The 20686-nt window shown below is 54.3% G+C and overlaps 1 protein-coding gene across 2 annotated transcripts in view; it reads left to right on the top strand.

Moving 5' to 3' along the window:
• PLEKHM2 (pleckstrin homology and RUN domain containing M2) overlaps positions 1 to 18703 on the top strand; it is a 42839-nt gene extending 24136 nt beyond the window's left edge. The window contains exons 2-20 of one of the 2 annotated variants that reach the window (XM_064281333.1): positions 2219 to 2325; positions 2880 to 2989; positions 3522 to 3621; positions 4173 to 4260; positions 5153 to 5339; positions 6777 to 6836; positions 10217 to 10445; positions 11584 to 12405; positions 12635 to 12704; positions 12849 to 12939; positions 13239 to 13303; positions 13670 to 13758; positions 14374 to 14506; positions 14800 to 14990; positions 15447 to 15512; positions 16118 to 16277; positions 16591 to 16770; positions 16849 to 16965; positions 17731 to 18703. In XM_064281333.1, coding sequence (XP_064137403.1) covers positions 2219 to 2325; positions 2880 to 2989; positions 3522 to 3621; positions 4173 to 4260; positions 5153 to 5339; positions 6777 to 6836; positions 10217 to 10445; positions 11584 to 12405; positions 12635 to 12704; positions 12849 to 12939; positions 13239 to 13303; positions 13670 to 13758; positions 14374 to 14506; positions 14800 to 14990; positions 15447 to 15512; positions 16118 to 16277; positions 16591 to 16770; positions 16849 to 16965; positions 17731 to 17868 — 3003 coding nt within the window. In that variant the 3' untranslated portion in view covers positions 17869 to 18703. The remainder of the gene's footprint in view (positions 1 to 2218; positions 2326 to 2879; positions 2990 to 3521; positions 3622 to 4172; positions 4261 to 5152; positions 5340 to 6776; positions 6837 to 10216; positions 10446 to 11583; positions 12406 to 12634; positions 12705 to 12848; positions 12940 to 13238; positions 13304 to 13669; positions 13759 to 14373; positions 14507 to 14799; positions 14991 to 15446; positions 15513 to 16117; positions 16278 to 16590; positions 16771 to 16848; positions 16966 to 17730) is intronic. The other variant, XM_023552035.2, reaches the window with a different exon arrangement.
• Positions 18704 to 20686: the final 1983 nt, after the last annotated feature.

Genomic DNA, 20686 nt, shown 5'->3' on the forward strand with positions numbered 1-20686 from the left:
ACAAAGAGCCCCAATAAATCAATAAGAAAAAGACAAGCAGCCAATGGAAGACTGGTCCAGTTATGAATAGGCAACTCATAGAATAAGAAATGCAAATGGCTAAGAAAGATGTTCAAATGCACTAGTAATCAGGGAAATACAACTTTATTAGGTCTGGTTTTTTACCAATCATATTGGCAAGAATTATATCCAGGGTGGTGGGACTGTAAATTGATCTAACATTTTAGAAGGGTAAATGTTAGGGCCCAGGCAAATTGTAAATGTGCATGTCCTTCAACTCAGCAGTTCTTCTAAGCACTTATCCTATAGAAATAGCCACACAGGAATGCAGGGATATTCATTATGATGGTGTGTAATATCAAAGAATTGGAGACATAAATCTATAACAAGAAGGGGATGCTTAAAGCATGGTGCATTCATATTTTAGAATATGATTCGAGTGTTAAAAAGGACACAGTAGATCTGTATGTAATGATACGGAAATACACGCCTGATGTGCTGTTAAAGAAAAGGCAAGTTTCAGAATAATGAGTACAGCGTGATCCCATTTTACTTTTCTATAAAAAGTATGTCTGAGCGTGCAGGAGGAGTTGGGAGGATACACTCCAAGCTTTGACAGTGAAGTATAGGGAACAGGAGGTTTTTATACTTTATGCAATCAGCAAATGTGGTTTTCAGACTTTTTTTTTTTAACAGTATCTTGGCCTAAGAAAGGGGCCTGGGCTCTAGCCACGGCTCCATCACCGACCTAACAATTGTAGTGAGGGATTTAACCTTTCTTGGCCTTAGGCACCCTCTCTGTTTACGAACGAATGAATGCATGGATGCGTTTCTGTTTTCCAAGTGTCTGGTGGGGATGGCTACTTTTATAATCAAGAAAATGAGTAAGTCTCTTTGTTGCCTTTTAATGAGTCAATTGGACTAGATCTCTAAGGACACTTCCAGCTCTAGCATCTGTCTAAGACTCTGTTCTCCAATGTACTTTTTAAAATTTTAAAAAAGCTTGACATGGAGGTTGTAGTTCTTAATGCTGAAATCTGTGAGAACGCCTTTGGTCACTGCTGAGAGGGAATCGTGTGAATTGTTAGGTTTACCGCTCTTTTTCTGGAAACCTTTCCTCCTGGTGCTCTGACTTGCCTGTCTCTCGGCTGCAAGACTGAGGGGTCTGTCCCCGGCAGGGCTGCTGGGCTTTGCCCTGGGCCCCAGAGCAGAGAGGCTGTTTTTGTTGTGGGCGTTGCTGAGTGGTTGGCTTCTCTCCAGGACCACGGGCTTGTTGGCGTGGTCGATGTATCTTGCCTGCTACCGCCCTTTTATACCTGCTTCCAGCCCTGAGAGCTTAGACCTGGGAGCAGTGTACTGACATCTGTGCTCTTTTTTCATGTCCTCCGCCCTTCTGACGTCAGAAGGGTGACAGCAGACAAGAAATAAGCCTATGTGAAGTTGAAGACTTTTCTCCTAAGGCTTTACTTGAAAGTGGCCCCTGCCTCCTTCACTGCAATGACAGAGAACTCCGTCCGAGTATCTGGACTTTCTTTGCCTTAATTAAGCTAACAGAGCTGCCCTTGTCTCCACCAGCCTTAGGGTGTATACTCTGTGCTGCTGTCATCTTACCTACTCTGCAGATCACCTTTTATCAGCCCAGCCTGGGAACAATGTCCTTCGTGGTATAGGGCTCTACTGAGCCTGGCATCCACCCGGATCCGTATCTGGCCTTGCCTGGATCCTCAGGCAAACCCGATATTCCATGTCAGCTGCTGGCAGGAAGGCTGTGGGAGCAGGTGGCCCTGCCCATCAGCCCTTAGCATGTGCAGAGGGGCTGCTGCACTGTGTTGCACAACTCTGGGATGAGGGACACTCACACTGGGCACCAGCAGGTGCCACTGATATAGGCAGCACTGGATGTAATGTCCCCAGGAGTTGTGGGACCCTGGCCCCAGGCCGGGTGCCACCTGACTGCTCAGCATCATCAAGTTGTCACCATGCAAAGCCCTTTGTGAGTGCTTCTTGGGGGCCAGGCTACAAGGACACAGCTTTTGCCTTCTGGAACCTCCAATATAACACAAGCAGCCGGTACAGGGGAGCTCGAGGTAGACTTCCCAACTGGTCATCACAGACGCATCATTTGGCTGCGGTTTTCCCAGCTACCGTGATTGTAGAGCTTCTGTAGCCCTCCTCTTCCTCCATTTCTAATTTGGAGTGCTGTTTTTTTGTCTTTCAGCTTCAGAGCTACTTTGCTGCCTGTGAGGATGAGACCCCAGCCATCCGGAACCATGATAAGGTTTTGCAGCGTCTATGTGAGCACTTGGACCATGCCCTGCTCTACGGGTAAGATGGAGCTCATTTCTGGAGAGGATGGTAGTGTACAATAGAGCACAACCAGGGCCTGAGTGGCTGCCAGGATAAATGCCTCAACCTTGTCCACCTTTTAGTTCATCTTTCCATTGGCAGAAAGGGATTTGTCTCATTCAAGTGGGCTGCAGGTTCTCTGCAGGTATCCTGGTAAATTGTCTCTGATCCTCCATTGCTGTCGAGTGGATTCCGACTCATAGCGACCCTATAGGACAGAGTAGATCTGCCCTATAGAGTTTCCAAGGAGCACTTGGTGGATTCAAACTGCCGACCTTTTGGTCAGCAGCCAGAGCACTTCCACTACACCACCAGGGTTTCCGAATTGTATCTGGGCAGGCATAAATGATTAGGGAGAGAATCAGTAATGAATGAAAGGGTGCTCTGAAGGCGTGGTGGTTGCCTATGGGGTCTGGAAGGGCCTTGCTTTCAGCCCTGAGCCCACTACTGACATGAAGGTGGGGGACCAACTTCCTGCACGTTCCCACTGTGGCCCCCTTTGGCTCAGAGCAGCTCCTGTCCTATTTTCTCAGACTACAGGACCTCTCATCTGGCTACTGGGTGCTCGTGGTGCATTTCACCCGGAGAGAGGCCATCAAACAGATTGAGGTGCTGCAGCACGTGGCCACCAACCTGGGGCGCAGTGAGTAGCCACAGGGGGTCGCTGGGGAAGGGAGCAGCCCTGGGCTTGGGTTTGGCCTCAGAGTTAGCCCTGGAAAACCGATAGCCTCATGGTTTCCAGTGGCATTGGGGTGTCAAAATGCCAGCACCCTCTTCTCCCAGTATGTGAGAGTTTGTTGGTGCGTTAGTGATGGGGTGGAGGGGAGCCAGAGATGGTGAAGAGAACTGGACTCTATCAAATTCCAGTGTGAGCACATGATGTGGCCTCCCATTTCTCCCTGAGCTGGGATGAATGCTAGTCTACAAGATCCATGAGGACTCATTGCTCTTCTCGACCCATCTGAAGTTTGCACTGCCTTCATCAGAGTGTCCTGGCCAGCTGCAGGCTGGGGTCTGGCTGGGAAAATAAAGATTTCAGGGCTTGTGGTACTCCATCAAGTGAGAAGGCTGCTGAGTCCTTGGTCCCCTTGCCGCTCTTTCTTTCCTTTCTGCCCTTGGCAAAAAGCCAGCACCCCGACCACCTTCCTTCCAGTTACTCTGCCCTTTGTTTGCAGGCCGGGCCTGGCTGTACCTGGCTCTCAACGAGAACTCGTTGGAGAGCTACCTGCGGCTGTTCCAGGAGAATCTGGGCCTGCTGCATAAGTACTATGTCAAGTGAGTGCCCGGAACAGGCTGTCTCACGTAGCTTAGAGGTCCCTTTAGAGTCTCATCCCAGAGACTCTTGTAGCATGCATATCTCACAGTGTGCCCCATCAGTGGCCCAGCCTGGCCTTGCATGCTGAGGACACGTCAGCAATGGCCAAAGAGCCATTGGAACCTTACCAACCGGTATGACAGCTTTTGCCAGAAGAACTGGTGTTTCCCCTAGGCACTATGTAGCAGTTGGTGCTCTCTCTGTCCGATCCTTCAACCAGGCCTCAGAGCAGTCTAGAATGCACACATCTCCTTTGGCACGACCTTTCCTGGGGTTGCCGCAGGGATAGAGTATAGCAGCTGCCGAGAGCCTGGTGAGCCTTATGCTACAGGCTCCATGTCTGAACACAGGCAGTGCAGCTCTACAGCACTCTCCCCAATGGGAGAATGCTGGAAAGGGATGGGTGACGTCCAGGAACGGGGATGTCACATGTCAAATTTCAACATGGTGAGGTTGGGCCAAACTGGTAACCAGACCCAGAACCCCCATCATCCCTCCTCGTGTCTCACAGGAACGCCCTGGTCTGCAGCCATGATCACCTGACACTCTTCCTGACCTTGGTGTCTGGGCTGGAGTTCATTCGGTTCGACCTGGATCTGGTGAGGCACCATGGCTGCACTGCTTGTGGGAGCAGGAGGAGAGGGCAGTGTGGGTGGGCGGTCTCATTTTTTAAGTCCCTCTCAGAGAACTTGTTGAGTATAACTGAGCAGGAGCGAGGCCCTGTTTGTCCAGGTTGGGGAACGGTTTCAGGGTCTGAATAGTGGAAGTGAATGAAGGATGGTGATTCTCTTTGGCTTATTTTTGGCCAGAATTCCTGGTTCCACGTGGCCTCTTTCTGTCTGTTTATCCCAACTCGGAGAAAAGCCACATTGCTTGGAGTGTTTTAGCACTGAAGTTCATGTTGAGTGTTAGACAGGCGTTCATCCCTGTGCTTACTGGGATTCTGCTCCCCAGTTGGCATGCTCTTGGCCACTGTCTTCAAGCTCTCAGGTCCCTCACTTCCACACACTGTAGAATGTGACGTTGGCCCAGAAAGAGCTAATGAGGCTCCAAAGTGCCTCAGACTCAGGCTCGTCAAGATACATGCAGCTGCCCCATCCTAATAAATCAACTTCCTTGGTCCCTACCCCAACAACATAGACTGAAGAAGAAATTTGGCTACTAGTAGTAACTAAAGAAAACGAGTGACTCTAATAGTAAAAGATTGAGGAGGTGTCAGAGGGCACAGCTTATAGTTGGGTTCTGATAGCTCTGTCATCTCGCAACTTTAAAAACCTGAAGCTCGCAACTTTAAGAGCCAGAACCACTCAAATTACTCTTTCTAGGAGCTTATTTCAGAATTCCCTACCTTAATTAAGCTCCTTGATTTCCCAAAGAGAAAATAGCACAGGAGGATATGACACAGGCATCCGTGGCTGGGTGGAGTCCAGCTGCCTGTGGAAGACCACCTGGGGCCTCCCACCTATCGTCCCTTTCCCGCTCTTTCCTCAGGATGCCCCTTACTTGGACCTGGCCCCCTACATGCCTGACTACTATAAACCTCAGTACCTGCTGGACTTTGAAGACCGCCTTCCTAGCTCAGTCCATGGCTCAGACAGCCTGTCCCTCAACTCCTTCAACTCTGTCACATCCACCAACCTGGAGTGGGACGACAGTGCAATTGCCCCATCCAGTGAGGGTAAGTGGGCCAGGGGCAGAGAGGAGCCTAGCCTCTGCTGTGCAACTGAGTTTGGAGCTGCCTAGTATGGCCGGGTGACGTCTTCTGTTGCTTGTTTTGGTTTGGTGGTTGAAATCTGAAATTAAACGGGGCAGCCATTTCCCTGGTCTTCATTTCCTCAGAGTCCTTGTGGTGGCTGAAAAACTGATTCTAGGGACAAATAGCCAAAATGATATTTTATGGGTGTTAGACCCTTTTCTGGGGCAGCAGTAGTTCTTGCCTTTCATGTGGGAGACCCAGATTCAATTCCTGGGCAGTGCACTTCATGTGCACGTACCACCTATCTGTCAGTGGAGGCTAGCGTGTTGCCATGATCCTGACTAGATTTCAGCAGAGTTTCCAGACTAAGACAACTAGGAAGAAAGGCCTGACTATCTGCTTCTGCAAACTAGCCAGTGAAAATCCTACGGAGCATAACAGTCTGGTCCTGTTGTGCATGGGGGTGGCCATGAGTCAGGGGGCTGATTGGATGGCAGCTACCAACAACAGACCCTTTTCCAGAAGGCTATGGTCATATGCCCAGGGGCAGTTTTCTGAGCAAGAAGGAATTGGCAGTATGCAGGATGAGAGTTGCCTGCTTTGGGGAGGTTGTCCTACCCTAGATTCTAGGTAAAAAGAGGCTAAGCAACCCCAAAAAAGAGAAGACAGAGCCAGGCAGGTCAAAAGTTTAGGGAAAAACTTGCCACAATTTCTCATCTGTCCATCCAGTTTTTTTGGAGTTCCTCCTGTACTTGCCAACGTGTTAGAGATGATTGTTCCCATGGCATCAGGGACCTGAAAAAGAATGTTATCAAGTCTAGAGCTCATTGTGTTGGGTTGACCAAACCACTTATTAGAACAAGCTGGTTTCTTTCAAACCTTAGGTCATGTTCATTTATAAAACGGGCTGTTTTCTCACCTTCATCCCACGTGGGAAAGTAGACCTCGTCATCTACTTCACCCAACCTCACTTCCAAGTTCAGCCTCCAGGGCTCCCTAGAATTGCCTCAGCACTGAGACCTTGTAGTCCCCCTCATCTTAGCAATTAGAGATTCTACAAGTGGAGCTGCTGGAGCAGGGTCTTGTTACCCTGCCGGAGTACAGAGGGAGGAAAGGAAAGGAGTAGAAAACGAGGTTAGGTACAAGGATGCCAAGGTTCTTCTCTGCCAGAGCCAAGTCCTGGGTTTGGAAAGGGATTGCCCCAGAGGTCTTGCTAGCTGGTTGGAGGTTCCTGGGCCAGTGCCTGAGCTGAGACCGGCTGCGGTCCTAATAAGCTCTCCTGAGGTTGGTAGAACAAATGTAGAAAGTTGAATTTTTCCTCTCGTCCTCTCCCCACATTGCCCACCCCATTGCCCCTACCTTCCATGGCCTTCCACTGCCTGTGTTTCTAATCTTCAGTTTTGTCCCTCATTTTTATAGATTATGATTTTGGAGATGTGTTTCCAGCAGTGCCGTCTGTACCCAGCACAGACTGGGAAGGTGGGACAGAGTCCGCTGTTTACCCTCTCTTCCTGTTTTGCGACATTTCCATGCCAAGCTTGCTGCATGTTTCAAAATCAGCTCCTTGTTATTTATAATAATGCCAATGAGCCTACTAAAGCCCAGTCTGGTGTTCTGATAGATGGAATTCTGCGGTGGGAGCACTTGCCCCAGTTTAGCTCCAGGCAAATCCCCTCTCCAGGTGCAGGACAGCTGCTTTTAGGCAGCAGCCTGTGGAGTCACTAAGCGACTGCCTTTCGGGGGACATGCGGATCACCCTTCCTGATTCTGATGCCAGTTGATGCAGTGGAGGTGGGTAGGGACACATTCGGTGGGTGCCCTAGTGGTCCAATCCAGCGAGTGAGCCTGGGAAACCATGCCTTTCACATGTGGGTTGTCAATTCCTTCAGGTCAGACAAGCTTCTGTGCCAGAAGCATCAAAAAGCAAAGACAGAGGGCTTGGTTCTTGGTTCTTTCAGTCCATTCAGGATGGTTTCCTCTCTAGTATTTTTGAAAGAGACTGAAGTCCAGCTGAGGGGAATTGCCCAGGCACAGCTGAAACTTCCAACGGGGAGATTCTCTTTGAGGTTTTAAGGCAGATTACGATAAATCTGTGAGCCTGCTGCTCTGTCCACGGGGCAGCAGCCATGCTTGGGCGTTTCCTTGCCTGCATCCCCACTTCTGGGCTTGTGTACGTTCACAAAGCCATTTACCAGGTGTCCATGTTTACTCCACGCGAAGGGCATGCTTCTGAGAAGGTTCATGCCTCCACCTTGAATCTGAGGCTATAACCAGATCCTCTTTACTGAAACGCCTCTTGTTCTGTGGACCAGTCGAGCCTCATGAAGCGGGAGGTGCCAGCTATCTCACCCGGTGGGAGGGTGAGGAACAGACGGCTGTCCCGCTGCCTGGAGCTGGCTGCCTCCTTCTTAGCACTGGGAGCTCTGAGTAATGGATGACAGGTGATTTTTTCCCAAGCACTGTGAGTATAGAATAGCTTAACTTTGGGGGAAACAAGTTATGGCATCGGGAAAAATCAGTTAACTTCATTTAGCCAAGAGAGTAGTGTTGAAGAATCCTATGTTCAGATTAGCTAGGAATCCAGAATTCCATCATAACATCGTTTATTCCCTTAGCCTCTCTCCTTGCAGCACACATGCTGGGCATTGATTTTTTTTTTTTCCCCCTCTGATTCTAACAACTAACCCTCCTCCTGACCCAGCTACTTCCTGCTTGTTGTAGTCACATGACAAGCAGGCCTGACCTCCCTCTGCAGCCCTCCAGAGCTCCCTATGGCCTGAGAACTAACAGCCCATGTTGCACTGCTTGCTGGGGCAGGGCTGAGCCCTGGGGCAGGGGGAGAATTGTCCCTGCAGAGGTCTCCTGCCTTCCTAAATTTCTCAAGCACCAGAGAATTCTTGAGCACTCTCTGGTAGCTCACCTGAAAAGGCTTTGTCTTCTTCTCCTTGGACCTGAAGGAAAACAGGGTTTTGGGGGCAGCGCCAAGCGCAGGGCTCTAGGGGTAGGGAATTGGGGCCACCTTTCCATGGTCCTTGGCTTATTTTCAGACTGAGTGGCTGTTCTAGCCCGGACACCCAGCACGACAGGGTATCTACTTACTCATGTCTCAGGACTCCTCCCTTGAGCACCTGCAAATGCTGAGGAGACTCATAAGGGCTAGGTGAAAACAGGGGCTTTGCAGGGCCCTCTTTGGGGCCAAGGGTATGGTTTTCTGCAGCTGAGAACTAAGGCTCTGGGGAACCAGGAAATCTTAAGAAAGCCTTATATATCGCTGCAGTGTTATCTAGCAAAGCTAGCAGTCACCTTTAGCCCCCTCCTTTGTCCTTATATTAAAAGACTATACTCAAAAAAAAAAACAGTGTCAGCCATCTATATGGGCTCAAACTGACAACAGCAACTCAAAAGATGAGACAGGAACCTTAGAGGGCAGTGAGTTTAGTTAATGGGTGAGAATGGCTGCACAACTTGACAAACGTAATCAACATCACTGAACTGTACATGTAGAAATTGTTGAATTGGTGTATGTTCTGTTGTGTACATTCTCAACAACAACAAAAAATAAAAATGTTTTTAAAAAGCAAGACATTTTCCAAAAAAGAAAAGAAAAGGACAATGTGCTGCGTCAACAGGCAGCTGCCCAGCGGCTTCTAAGGCCCACGCAAAAGTTGACAGCAGGTTGTGCCCTTCTGAACAGGGCTGTAGGGAGCATGCTTGCCACATCTCTGGGCAGTTAATGGCCAGCAAGACGTGTGTAAACTGGCAAATGGAACGTGAATGTCCTGCGTCCCTTGCCGTTGGCCCTCACCAAGGCTGTTCCACCCTCCAGGCCTCAGCTCTCTGCTGGGGTATCTCCTATCTGCTGCCGGAGAAATGCCCTGTGGGGTTTTCTTCCCAGCCCTCAGCCTCTCCCGCCCTGCTCCTGGGACAGGGAGGAGTAGTGGGGGAGGGAGCAACTCAGTCAGCTCCGCTCTGGGAAGGCAGCTCTTCCCGCACCATCTCTCCTGCCTTCTGAGGATGGAGTCATGGTGAGGGTGGGACCCAGGGAGGACATGGAGGCAAGCTGAGGACACAATAAAATTGAGTTATCAGCACCCCCCTTAAAAGGGCACCTGCGCCTGCCCCCCTGGAGGGCGCTGGTGGAATGTCAGGGAGAAGAGCAGCCTCTGAAGGGCCCACGAGGCATCTATTGGGGCAGCTATTCAGTGCCCCTTTCATCTCCCCTTTGCATCTTGTTCCTGCTGCCTCTGTCCTGTCGGTCATTCTCTCTTCTCTGTCCTTGTTTCTGCCCCTTCCCCCATGCTTCTCACTCCTTTGGCTCCCCATCCTCTCAGACGTACTCTGTACCCCTCATTTTCTCTGACCTCTCTTCTCTTCCTTCTGTTCTCTTTCTTTGACCTCCTCTTTATCTGCCTCTTCATGGGACCCTTCAGAGGAGCCTTTGGGGATCTCTCAGCCCTGCCAGTGGCCTGTGGGGCTAAGGGGCTGCCAGGTACCCCTCTAACATCTTTGGCAGGCTGGCTATCAGGTAACCTAAGAGCTGTGTGGCCCATCTCTTCGAGGATTCCAGCTCCCTTGGAGGCATGCAGTTCACCATCGCTGAGGGGCTTAGCCTAGAGGCTGCTTAACCTTGGGGCTCTTAACACGAACTCAGTCAAATCTCTTGTGAGCTCTCGAGGGCTCCCAGGTAGCAATGGTGACTTCTCCAAGCTGCTCTTAAACACAACCCTCCTTCCTCTTGGGTGGGACTTCCACTCTTGAGACAAGGCTACCTGCCTCTCTCCTGAGTTAAGGTAGACTTTGGGGGCCTGGGGCCCTAGATGGTATCTGATGGGCTGTCTCCCATGTTCTTGCTCTCCCAGATGGAGACCTCACAGACACTGTCAGTGGCCCCCGCTCCACGGCCTCAGACCTGACCAGCAGCAAGGCTTCCACCAAGAGTCCCACCCAGCGCCACAACCCCTTCAATGAGGACCAGGGAGAGGGCATGTCCTCCTCTGACACCACCCCTGTGCACACCGCCTCCCTGGAGAAGGAGGAGTCCCAAGCCCTGGACCTGCCCGAGGCCTGTACCGAGCTCGAAGTCATCAGGTCAGTGGGGGCTGGGGGGTGTCCTGTCTACTACCAGTCTGGTTTTTTACTTCAGTACACACTGGAACTCCCCTGTGGGCAGTCAGGGATCCTCCTGGAGACTGAGAAGTAGCCCCCACCTTTGTAGCTCTTTGAGTATAAGGAAATAAGGCCCCTGCCCTGGGACAGGTGGCACCGGCAGCAACCACAGCTGGCTCCCAGGGCATGTCCAGGCTGCCAGGGATATTTGTCCATCCAGGACCAGAAAACCCTCTCCAGACTGGCCTTCCTTCCAAGGGGGTTCTTGGAAGTTAGCGCACAGTTTCTGTGATTTGTACTTATTCTAATTCAGCCCGGGTCCTTGAAAGAAAAGTCTCTACCATGTCAGCAGGGACACAGGGACATAGAAGGAAAGGAGGAGGAAACTCCTGGCCCAGAGCCTTCTCCTGACTTGCCTGGGCCCAGCTCTTGGGACTTTTTGCTGTGAACAGGAAGAGAGGCTGTGTGTGTACTGTTGAGCCTCCTGGAGGCTTACTGGCCCAGGGGCAAAGGTGGCTCCCCAAGACTGGAGCTAGGAGTCTTACTACCACAGGCTGGTTCTCGTGCAGAGCAGCCTTACTGGTTCAGACCTGGGTAGCTTAGCCAAGTCCACTCCAGCCAACTTGGAACCAAAGAATGGGGGGCAGGTGTTTGGGCCCAGAAAAGTACATTTCTGGGTGATGTATCCATGATAATAGCTAATGGGCACTGAGGTCAGCACAGGGTCCATTGCCAACAAACATCCTAGGGAAGGGCTGAATGGAAGGGGCCATTGGTCTGACCAGCCACGGTGTGCTTTTGTTTCCTAGTGGTTATGAAGCACAGCTAGCTCAGTTGTTCCCATTAGCTGGAATCCCATAGGACCTGCCCTGGGATCCCTCCGGCTGCTGCCATCTTGCCTCCCTAGTGCTGCTCCCCAGCCCCCCGCCTGTCTCAGGGCCTGAGCCGCTTCTGCCCGCTGGCTGGGGCCTCCCTTCTAGCACTGCCCAGGACCACTGACTCTCTGACTGTGCTCCCTGAGGCTACATGCCCAGTATCATCTCTTTGACCCAACCTGTCTAATTTCCCTCAGTACCTCAGTACTCAGATATTAAATCTCTCCCCATTGCTGTTGTCCTAGGGTCACCAAGAAGAAGAAAATTGGCAAGAAAAAGAAAACCAAATCTGATGAGGAAGCAAGTCCTCTACACCCAGCCTCCACCCAGCAGAAATGCAGCAGGCCTGGGGATGGCCCAGGCCACCGGCAGGACTCATCAGACACTACCCTGGCCTCGCCCCTGGAGGAGGGTGAGGGGCCCAGCAGTGCAGCTGAGAGCAGCGAGTGTGCAGAGCTCGGCCACATGGGCCTGCTCATCCCTGCAATGAAGGACACCTCCATGGAGCGCCTGGGGCAGCCTCTGAGTAAGGTCATTGACCAGCTCAATGGGCAGCTGGACCCCAGCACCTGGCACTCCCAAGCACAGCACCCGGACCAGTCCTTTCGGACCGGCTCTCCCGGGGATACCCCGGAGAGGCCGCCATTTTGCGACTTTAGTGAGGGGCTTCCAGCCCCCATGGACTTCTACCGCTTTACCATTGAGAGTCCAAGCACTGCTGCATCAGGTGGTGGCCACCATGACCCTGCAGGGCCTGGCCAACCGCTACATGTTCCTGGTAGCCCTGCGGCTGCTGGCCAAGAAGAGGAGGGAGGAGGAGAGGGACAGGCACCTCGACCCTTAGAGAACACCCAGGGGGAGGCTCGGGAGCTGCAGACCCAGGAACTAGAGACCCAGTTGTCACTGGTCAGTAAGGGACCGGTGCGTGAGCCAGAGCCTGGGACCCAGGAGGCTCTCTGCCGGCTTAAGCAAGACCAGCCTAGCCCGTGTCTGAGCAGCGCAGAGGACTCTGGGGTGGATGAAGGGCAGGGGAGCCCTTCTGAGATGATCCACTCATCAGAGTTCAGGTGAGCAGAGTATCTGTGCAGCTGGTGGGGGTGACTCCCAGTCCTTGGAGCTGGGGACAGTGGGACTCTGGACCCCAAAGAAGTTAAGTACCGACTCCCGGAAGACCTCTCCTGGGTTGGGAGGCAGAAAGGGGTGTGATCTCCTTCCCTCACTGGGGCTCCTGGTGGAAGGCAGAGCCTCGCCCACCCAGTGCCACCTGACCCCTCCCCACACTTGTCCCTCCCCCAGAGTAGACAACAATCACTTGCTCCTGCTGATGATCCATGTGTTTCGAGAAAACGAAGAGCAGCTGTTCAAAGTAAGTCCCAGGAACTCAAGAACGAGCCCTCTAAGAGAGGAGCCCAGCAGAGGGGAGGCAGGACGGCTCGCTGAGAAGGGCCCTGCTTCCCAGGGCAGGGCCAGGAGCCCCTGTGCCTTGACTATCTTCTGCTTCGGCCCTCAGATGATCCAGATGAGCACGGGGCACATGGAGGGCAACCTGCAGCTGTTGTACGTGCTGCTCACAGACTGCTACGTCTATCTGCTCCGCAAAGGTACCTGTGGCCCCCAGGGGAGGACGGGGTGAGGATGAGACTGCCTGCCACCCCTTCCCCCAGTCACCCCACACCCTCTGAGCATCTCGGCTGCCTGTGCCTGGTCACAGAAACGCACTCAAGGAAGCTGTTGCCAGTCCCAGCAGCCCAAGGCATGAGCCCACGGCCTCCCCTCCATGCCAGTCTCCTACTCTGTCCTTTCAGCTTTCAGGATGAGAAGGGTCCTGTCAGAAAATGGGACAGGGGGAGGGACAAGAGGCCATTTTGGGGGTAATAGGTATTGGGGTCTCCTCTCTCAGGGGCCACAGAGAAGCCATACATGGTGGAAGAAGCCGTTTCTTACAATGAACTTGACTACGTGTCGGTGAGTTCAGGCTCCATACTTGTGCCCGCTGAAGGGCAGGGCTCCTCGGGCCACCCAAGCCGAGAGCTGCAGAACAAGGCATGTCCCCGACTTTGTCCCTAGGGCTGATGCCAGCTTATCCCTCAGAGAAGCCTCTGCACACGGTGCTGGAATGAGACCAAGCTTGAGCAGGCCACTTCCTTGGCATTATTTCTGACCACCCCTCCCCAACTCAAGCCAGGGCCCCAGGCCTCTGGGGCTTTACTTCCTGAGACCCCTGAGTGTGCATCTCCCCCCGCCCCATCCAGCCCTCAACCAGGCATGGCTCCCTCTTCTGCGAGCAGTAGCCAGAGCCATGGGTGCATCTGGGCATGTGGTCTCTGGCAGGTTGGCCTTGACCAGCAGACGGTGAAGCTAGTGTGCACCAACCGCAGGAAGCAGTTTCTGCTGGACACAGCTGACGTGACCCTGGCTGAGTGAGTGTCACTCCCTGCCGCCACAACAGGACTGGATACCTGCCCTCGGGGGTGGAGATGGGAAGTGGGAGACAAAGAAATGGAGAACAGCTCTGCTCTCCCTGGCACCCGCAGTCTGGTCGGAGAGGCGGGAAAGTGAACAATCACACTGCCTCCTTGACTCCTGTGGTTAACCCAGAAGGCATCAGACCCTCCATGAGCCACAGGGAAGGGCCTGGCATGACTTACCCAGTAGGGCAGCTGGGCCATAGTGTACCCTCAGATGCTTACATGTGAAAATTACGTGCAAGAAGATCGTGTTGTCCTGGGAAGGCCTGACACATGGTCCCATCATAGAAGTCCTGCTGGCCACCACTTTTTGCAGCCTTTTGTCGGTGCCAAAATCCAAGGCCCCTTCGCCATTGGGACTGGTTAGGCCTTCCAGGTCACCATTTAATGGCCATGGACTGCTACTACATTATTGCCCCACCTGCCCTGAGCATTGACTTCAGCCAGGTTCCTCCCTGGAATCTCTACAGCCTTCCCAGACCCAGAGCCCTCAGGACTGCACCCTGTGCAGTGGAGGGTGGGGTAGGGACTCCCCAGGCCTGACAGTGAATCCCACTCCACATGCAGGTTCTTTTTGGCTTCTTTGAAGTCAGCCATGATCAAAGGCTGCCGGGAACCACCCTACCCCAGCATCCTGACCGATGCCACCATGGAGAAGCTGGCCCTGGCTAAATTTGTGGCCCAGGAATCTAAGTGTGAGGTAAGAACCTGGGAGGGAGGGACCTAGTCCCAGAGATGCAATCGTCTGCTGGCCAGCCCTGGTATTAGCATTAAGTGTTACAAATAGATTCTTTGGTATTTCTCAATCACCCACCTGGGAGGGCTCTCCAATCCCAAATCCTGTCCCTCTTCCAACTGGGGTGTATCCTGAGGTTAAAACATCCTTGCTTTCTCAGTGACCATTCCTGATCCTGGGCTATCAGTGAGCCGGACCCTGGCTCAGCCGCCTGCCTGGCCCAGACCTCACTGCTCTGTCCACTGCCCCTACCCCAGGCATCTGCTGTTACCGTGCGCTTCTACGGGCTTGTGCACTGGGAGGACCCCATGGACGAGTCCTTGGGCCCTGTCCCCGGCCACTTCTCACCCCTCGAGGGCGCCATCACCAAAGAAGGCACGTTGCATTACAAGGCTGGTACCTCCTACCTGGGCAAGGAACACTGGAAGACCTGCTTCGTGGTGCTCAGGTGGGAGCCCTCGCAGCTCCAGGCCTCCAGTTCGGGCCCCAGGGCTGTGGGGCTGTCAGGTCCCCAGCAGGGACCTCTCTGCTGCAGGTCACTGAGGAGAGAGGCCTTGTGGAGGAAGCCACCCTCTCCACAGGGTCTTTGAAGTAGACATACCCCAGAATGTTAGAGCTTCTCTGTAGAACCAGCCATCTGTGGAGCCCAGAAAATCCCAGAATACCTCAGGTGAAGACCTGGGCTGGGCCCCACTGGCTGCACCTTTGGCTGTTGTCCAAGGCCTGAGCATATCTGCTGAGGGAGCGGCATTCCCTGCTGTCCTCTGCAATCCTTTCTTCACCTCCTTCCATAGAAAATAGGTTCCTAGCCTCCTTGGTTTATGGGGGCAGCCCCTGGGACCTGGGGTCTGCTTGGGCCCCAGTTCCTTGGAAAGGTCTCACCCTGCTGTGTTGGTCCCTGCAGCAATGGGATCCTCTACCAGTATCCAGACCGCACTGATGTCATCCCTCTGCTCTCGGTGAACATGGGGTGAGCTACAGGGGATGGTGGGTGGGCAGGTGTTGGGGCCTGAAGGCCAAGATTCCAGCTGTGCCTGGGCCCAACATTCCCATCCCCCTGTTTGGAGATGGCTCTCCCTCTTGTCAGGTCAGCCTCTCTCCTTCAGCCCATCCCGCAGCCCTGTTTGCTACCCTGGGGTTGGCCAAACTCTGGATGCTACAGGGAACCCCTTCTAGTCCGATAGGGGAGGCAGTCCCTTTCCTGGGAGCTCCTAACCAGATGGGCACATGGACGCATACATACGTAGAATAGACATCAGGCCCCAGAAAAAGGACTCTCAGTGAATACGCACCAGTGCCGAGCAGGCTGGAGCTAAGAGCCGATCGGACCCTCTTGCCTGGCCATGCTTAAGTACCTTGAAGGATCTTGGTGATAATGAAAATAGAAGGTGTCCCACAGAAAGGGGTGGAGCTTTAATCCTTTCCTGAGGCCCAGGGGTTTAGACAGCTTTCTGGATCCTCCAGCCCTTGGGATTGGGGCAAGCCCTGGTGTTCGCCCACCTTGGGCCAGCCCAAGGGCTCTCACCGTGCCAGCCCTCCCCTCGCCTCCCATTTCACCCTCCTCCTCTGGCCCAGGGGGGAGCAGTGCGGTGGCTGCAGGAGGTCCAACACCACGGATCGGCCCCACGCCTTCCAGGTCATCCTCGCTGACCGGCCCTGCCTGGAGCTCAGCGCCAACAGCGAGGCTGAGATGGCTGACTGGATGCAACACCTCTGTCAGGCCGTGTCCAAGGGGGTAAGCTCCTTCCCTCCACACCATCCCCTGGGCCTGCCTGACCCCAGCCAGGACCTCAGGGTTGCTTCCCAAAACCCACACATGCCACGACAGGTGGTCTCTGGGGGCAGCCTGGGAGCAGACCCTGGAGCTCAGGGTCCCCTGCAGCCTGGCCCACTCCCAACATCACCCTCACCCCACATCTAAACTCCTGGGGTGGGCATAGTCTGCCTGACCTCTAGAGAGTGAGGCAGAGGGGCTGGGAGACCTTTCCAGATCAGCCCTAGAGAGCACCACTGGCCCCTCCCCTGACCCTGTCCCAATGGCCTCCCAGGTCATCCCCCAGGGGGTAGCACCCAGCCCCTGTATTCCCTGCTGCCTGGTCATCACCGATGACTGCCTCTTCACATGCCACGAGGATTGCCAGACCAGCTTCTTCCGCTCCCTGGGCACAGCCAGGCTGGCCGACATCAGCACCGCGTGCTCAGAGCCGGGCAAGGAGTACTGTGTCCTGGTGAGCTGGGGGGTGGTGTGGTGGCAGGCCCCTGCAGAGGGAGCTGGGTCTGCTTACCAGAGGCCCGTCTCTCCCCAGGAGTTCTCCCAGGACAGCCAGCAGCTCCTCCCACCCTGGGTCATCTACCTGAGCTGCCCTTCTGAACTGGACCGATTCCTATCTGCATTGGGTGCTGCATGGAAGACCATCTACCAGGTAGCTCACTGCCCCAGAAGTGTGTCAGCTGGAACACTGGGGGGTGAGAGCCACCCCTGGGGGAGGAGGCCCCCAGCTGCACCCAGGGCCTGGCCCTGCATGGCAGACTGAGGCCAGAGCCAAGGGCCCTGCCTCTAGGGTCCTGGAGACAGCAACATGCCAATAGCTCTGGGACAGACACAAAAATATAGGACCAAAGAGGCAAAACCCTGAGTCCCCGGTGAGTCTGAGGCTAGAGCTGAAAACAGAAGCCGGGAAACCTAATTCTTGACCTCCTCAGTTCCAATCCAAAAGCGTGAATGAAGTGCTCACAGTGGGCCTGAGCTGTACCCAAATGGTGGGGACCCGAGATGGGCAGGCCACCCCTCAACCTCAAAGACACTCATTTAATCGTGGGGTAAAAATTGTTTAGAACATGTGCTGTGTACCAGCCCTAGGAAGCTAGCCTGAGAGAGAGAGCAGGTCCAGACCAGGCCTTCTCAATGCAGGGTCTGCCTCTCTGGGCCCCCCTCAGAGCTGGGGCCTTTCCGGAAGGAGGCACTCAAGGAGTCCCATCAGCCATCAGCAGAAGCCCTGGGCTGCTCCAGCCCCTCCTAGAAGAGCAGCGAGGATTTAGCAGTGTGGAAGGGGCTCCTGAGGGAGGTGACCCTGGTGTTGGGGGACTCCATGGCCAAGGCAGAGCCAGGCCTATGCCCAGGCCCCCATGGCTCTATGGGTGTGTGGACCCAGTGCTGCAGCCCCTCAGATTCCCCCCATACCCCACAGGTGGACCTCCCACACAAGGCCATCCAGGAAGCCTCCACCCAGAAGAAATTCGAGGACGCCCTGAGCCTCATCCACAGCGCCTGGCAGCGAAGTGACAGCCTGTGCCGTGGCAGAGCCTCCCGGGACCCCTGGTGCTGAGGCTGCACTGATTGGCGTCTCTGGTGGGTGGGAAGGGAGGCATGCTGCCCGGCACGCACACTGTTGACGCTGGGTTGCTGCTGCTCGGGGCCGTGCTGCGTGCCATTCTGCAGCTGACTCCTGCCCTGGGCAGCAGGATGCTGAGTGGGGTCTCTCCACCCCCCAGGGATCCAGAGCGGGGTGCCCGATACCCTGGGCATCCTGCCCAGCAGGCAGCGACTGGAGAGAGAGCTGGGGCAGGGGTCTGAGCCCTGTGGGTTCTGCAGATGCACACCCTCCTCCCGGGGCCTGGTGCCTTCAGTTGGTGGTGTCTCCTCAGGATGATGAGGAGAATAATCTAGACTAAGAGGAAAGTGAAAGAAGTGGAAGAGCGGGAGCGCCTTCTTCTGCTCTGTGGGTCAGGGGCCCAGGCAGAGGCTCAGGGCCACTCTAAGGCCCTGAGTGCCTGGCCATCCTTGTTCATTTTTGAACGTTCGGCCTGGCTGTGCAGGGAAGCTGGGACACTAGTCTCTGCATGGCTGCTCCACTAGCGCCATCCCCAGGCACCCGTCGCCCACCCCGCCAGAGCCCAGGGCCTGGGCCGGGCCACCAGGAGGCCCTGCATGTCCACCACCCCTGCCTCTCCCTGCAACCCGGCAGTACCCTAGGACCCAGGAACCAGGCCACTTCCTTTTGCTGGGAGCAAAGGGGAGGGAGAAGGGGCTTCAGCCTGCAGCGTGGTGGCCACATTGACACCTCCGTTGGCCCACTTGGTTGGAGTTGGGCCCCCCTCTGGGAGAAGGAGTCAGGTGGTTTGGGTTTTGTTTTTTAAAATAAAATAGACATGTTATATTGCCATGGCTGTCATCGGCCCTTTGTTGACAGGGTGGGGGTAGGGGCCCTTCATTCATTCATTCTGTAAGTATCCCTCTGCACTCAACACTCAAGATACCCTGGGGGCCAGCTCACTGGGGCCTGCCTGTGGTGCCCCCACCTGGAGAAGCTCAGGCCTCCAGGAAGTTTCTTGGCTTGAACTTTGCCTGCCCTCTTGTTTCCTGCAGCCGCCCAGCTCCAGTCCCAGGACACATCCCAGGGAAGGGCAGGCCAAGGCCAGACTCCTGCCTCAGCCTTCTGGGGATGAGTGCCAGCCACTCTTGGAATAAACTCAGCAGAGTCCAAGCTGTCCCCATGGCCTCTTGCTGAGCTACTACTTCTGGGGGCTGCTCAGAGGGCTGCCGAGCTGCCCATCCGTTGCTGGCACAGGCCGGGGAGCACTGAGGCCTCTTCCTGTGTGGCCTTGTAGAAGTTAAGAGTAAAAGCTACCACTGAGTCAGAGTCCCCCACATCCCAGGCATTCAAGGGTCCCGTACTGGGCAGAGTGTGGACCCTGGAAGAGGTGGGCATGGAGGCTACAAAGGTGTGGGGTTCTGGGTAGGGCTGGTCCAACTCTTGATTTGGACCAAGGTGGGCAGAATGGCTCCTGACAGCAGTGCTCAGGGTAGGAGTTCCTTTCTCCCCAGGCACCAAAGGGCCATTTGCATCCAGGGCCCCCCCGCCCCCGCGTCCTGCCCTACCAGCCCCTCCTTCAGGGTGGACAAAGCTGGGACGGGAGCCACAGAGCTCCTGCCTCTCCTGGTATACGCCAGGAGAAGGGGGCAGGCCTGGTGGGCAAGTCATTAGTGGGGTAGTAATGAAAGTCACGTGGTCACTTCTGGAGATCCAGAGCCCTACTAGGGACAGGGGTTGGGAGATAGGAGCCAGAGGCAGGCAGGGATATGGGCCACCTTTTACCGAGCAGGGCACTGTACTAGCCACACACTCCACACATCTCTAATTCTCCAAAGAACCGTCTGAAGTAGGTATCAGCATCCGCATTTGCGCTCTTTGCCCTATCTCCTTTGAGCATGAAGACCATTCTCAGCAACCAGACTGCTGACATCACCCTGAAGGAAGCACAGTTACTGTGAAGGGCCCCAGAGGAACCCTGCAGAGGGATTTCAATCACATCGACACAGAACTCAGTCTCAGAAAGAAAAAGAAGAGGTTTTGTGTTGATGGGAAATAGGAACTGACTATAGTTCCCATCATCGGTAGTCATGTACAGGACACGATCAAGGGTGGTACACTGGGCTTCCGTTACTAGATGACCTCACTTCCCAACCGAACTCGTTATTCAGGAGAGAAGGCCTCTTGTTGAAATCGGAAATTTCTTGGGTGAAAAATACATCTGTAGGATTTGGAGGAGGCCAGGTGTTGCTCATTTAGTATCTCAAGCCCAGAAAGATGAGTTAATTATGAAGGAAATGACGTTGAACTTAGATTCATCTGCTTTCATTCAGCAAGCCACCAACAGTTAAGGCTATCAGAACATTTCTGGATCGTATGTATGTCTCTGATAAAGGCCCACAAGCTGATGAGTAAGTTCTAAGAGTTGTCCAACTACCGAAACAAGATGCAATAAAATTGATGCGTTGGGGGAAAAAAAAAAATCCCCATTTTACAAGTGAGGGAGACTGAGGCTCAGAGAGAGGAAATGACTGGCTGGCGTAAGGTCACACATAATAGCAGAGCTTGGGTTTCAAAATCAAGTTCTTGGGGCTCTGGAGCCGTTCTCTACCTCTGCGCCTGCTGTCAATGGGCTCAGAGACCGGGAGATGGTTTGGAAGACTGAGGCTGGAAGGCGGAAGTCACACAGGCGCTGACCGTGATGGGGTGGGGGCGAGGCAGCTGCCCCTCGCTTAGGGCTCTGCCCTGGAGCAGGGCTGGCGAAGCCACAGGCACCGGCACTTCGCCTCAGAACCCCAGGGAGGGCAGAAGGAGGGGCCCAGGCTGACCGGAG

This window comes from Loxodonta africana, chromosome 3 (genome assembly GCF_030014295.1).
Source record: "Loxodonta africana isolate mLoxAfr1 chromosome 3, mLoxAfr1.hap2, whole genome shotgun sequence".
NCBI classification, from domain to species: Eukaryota; Metazoa; Chordata; class Mammalia; order Proboscidea; family Elephantidae; genus Loxodonta; species Loxodonta africana.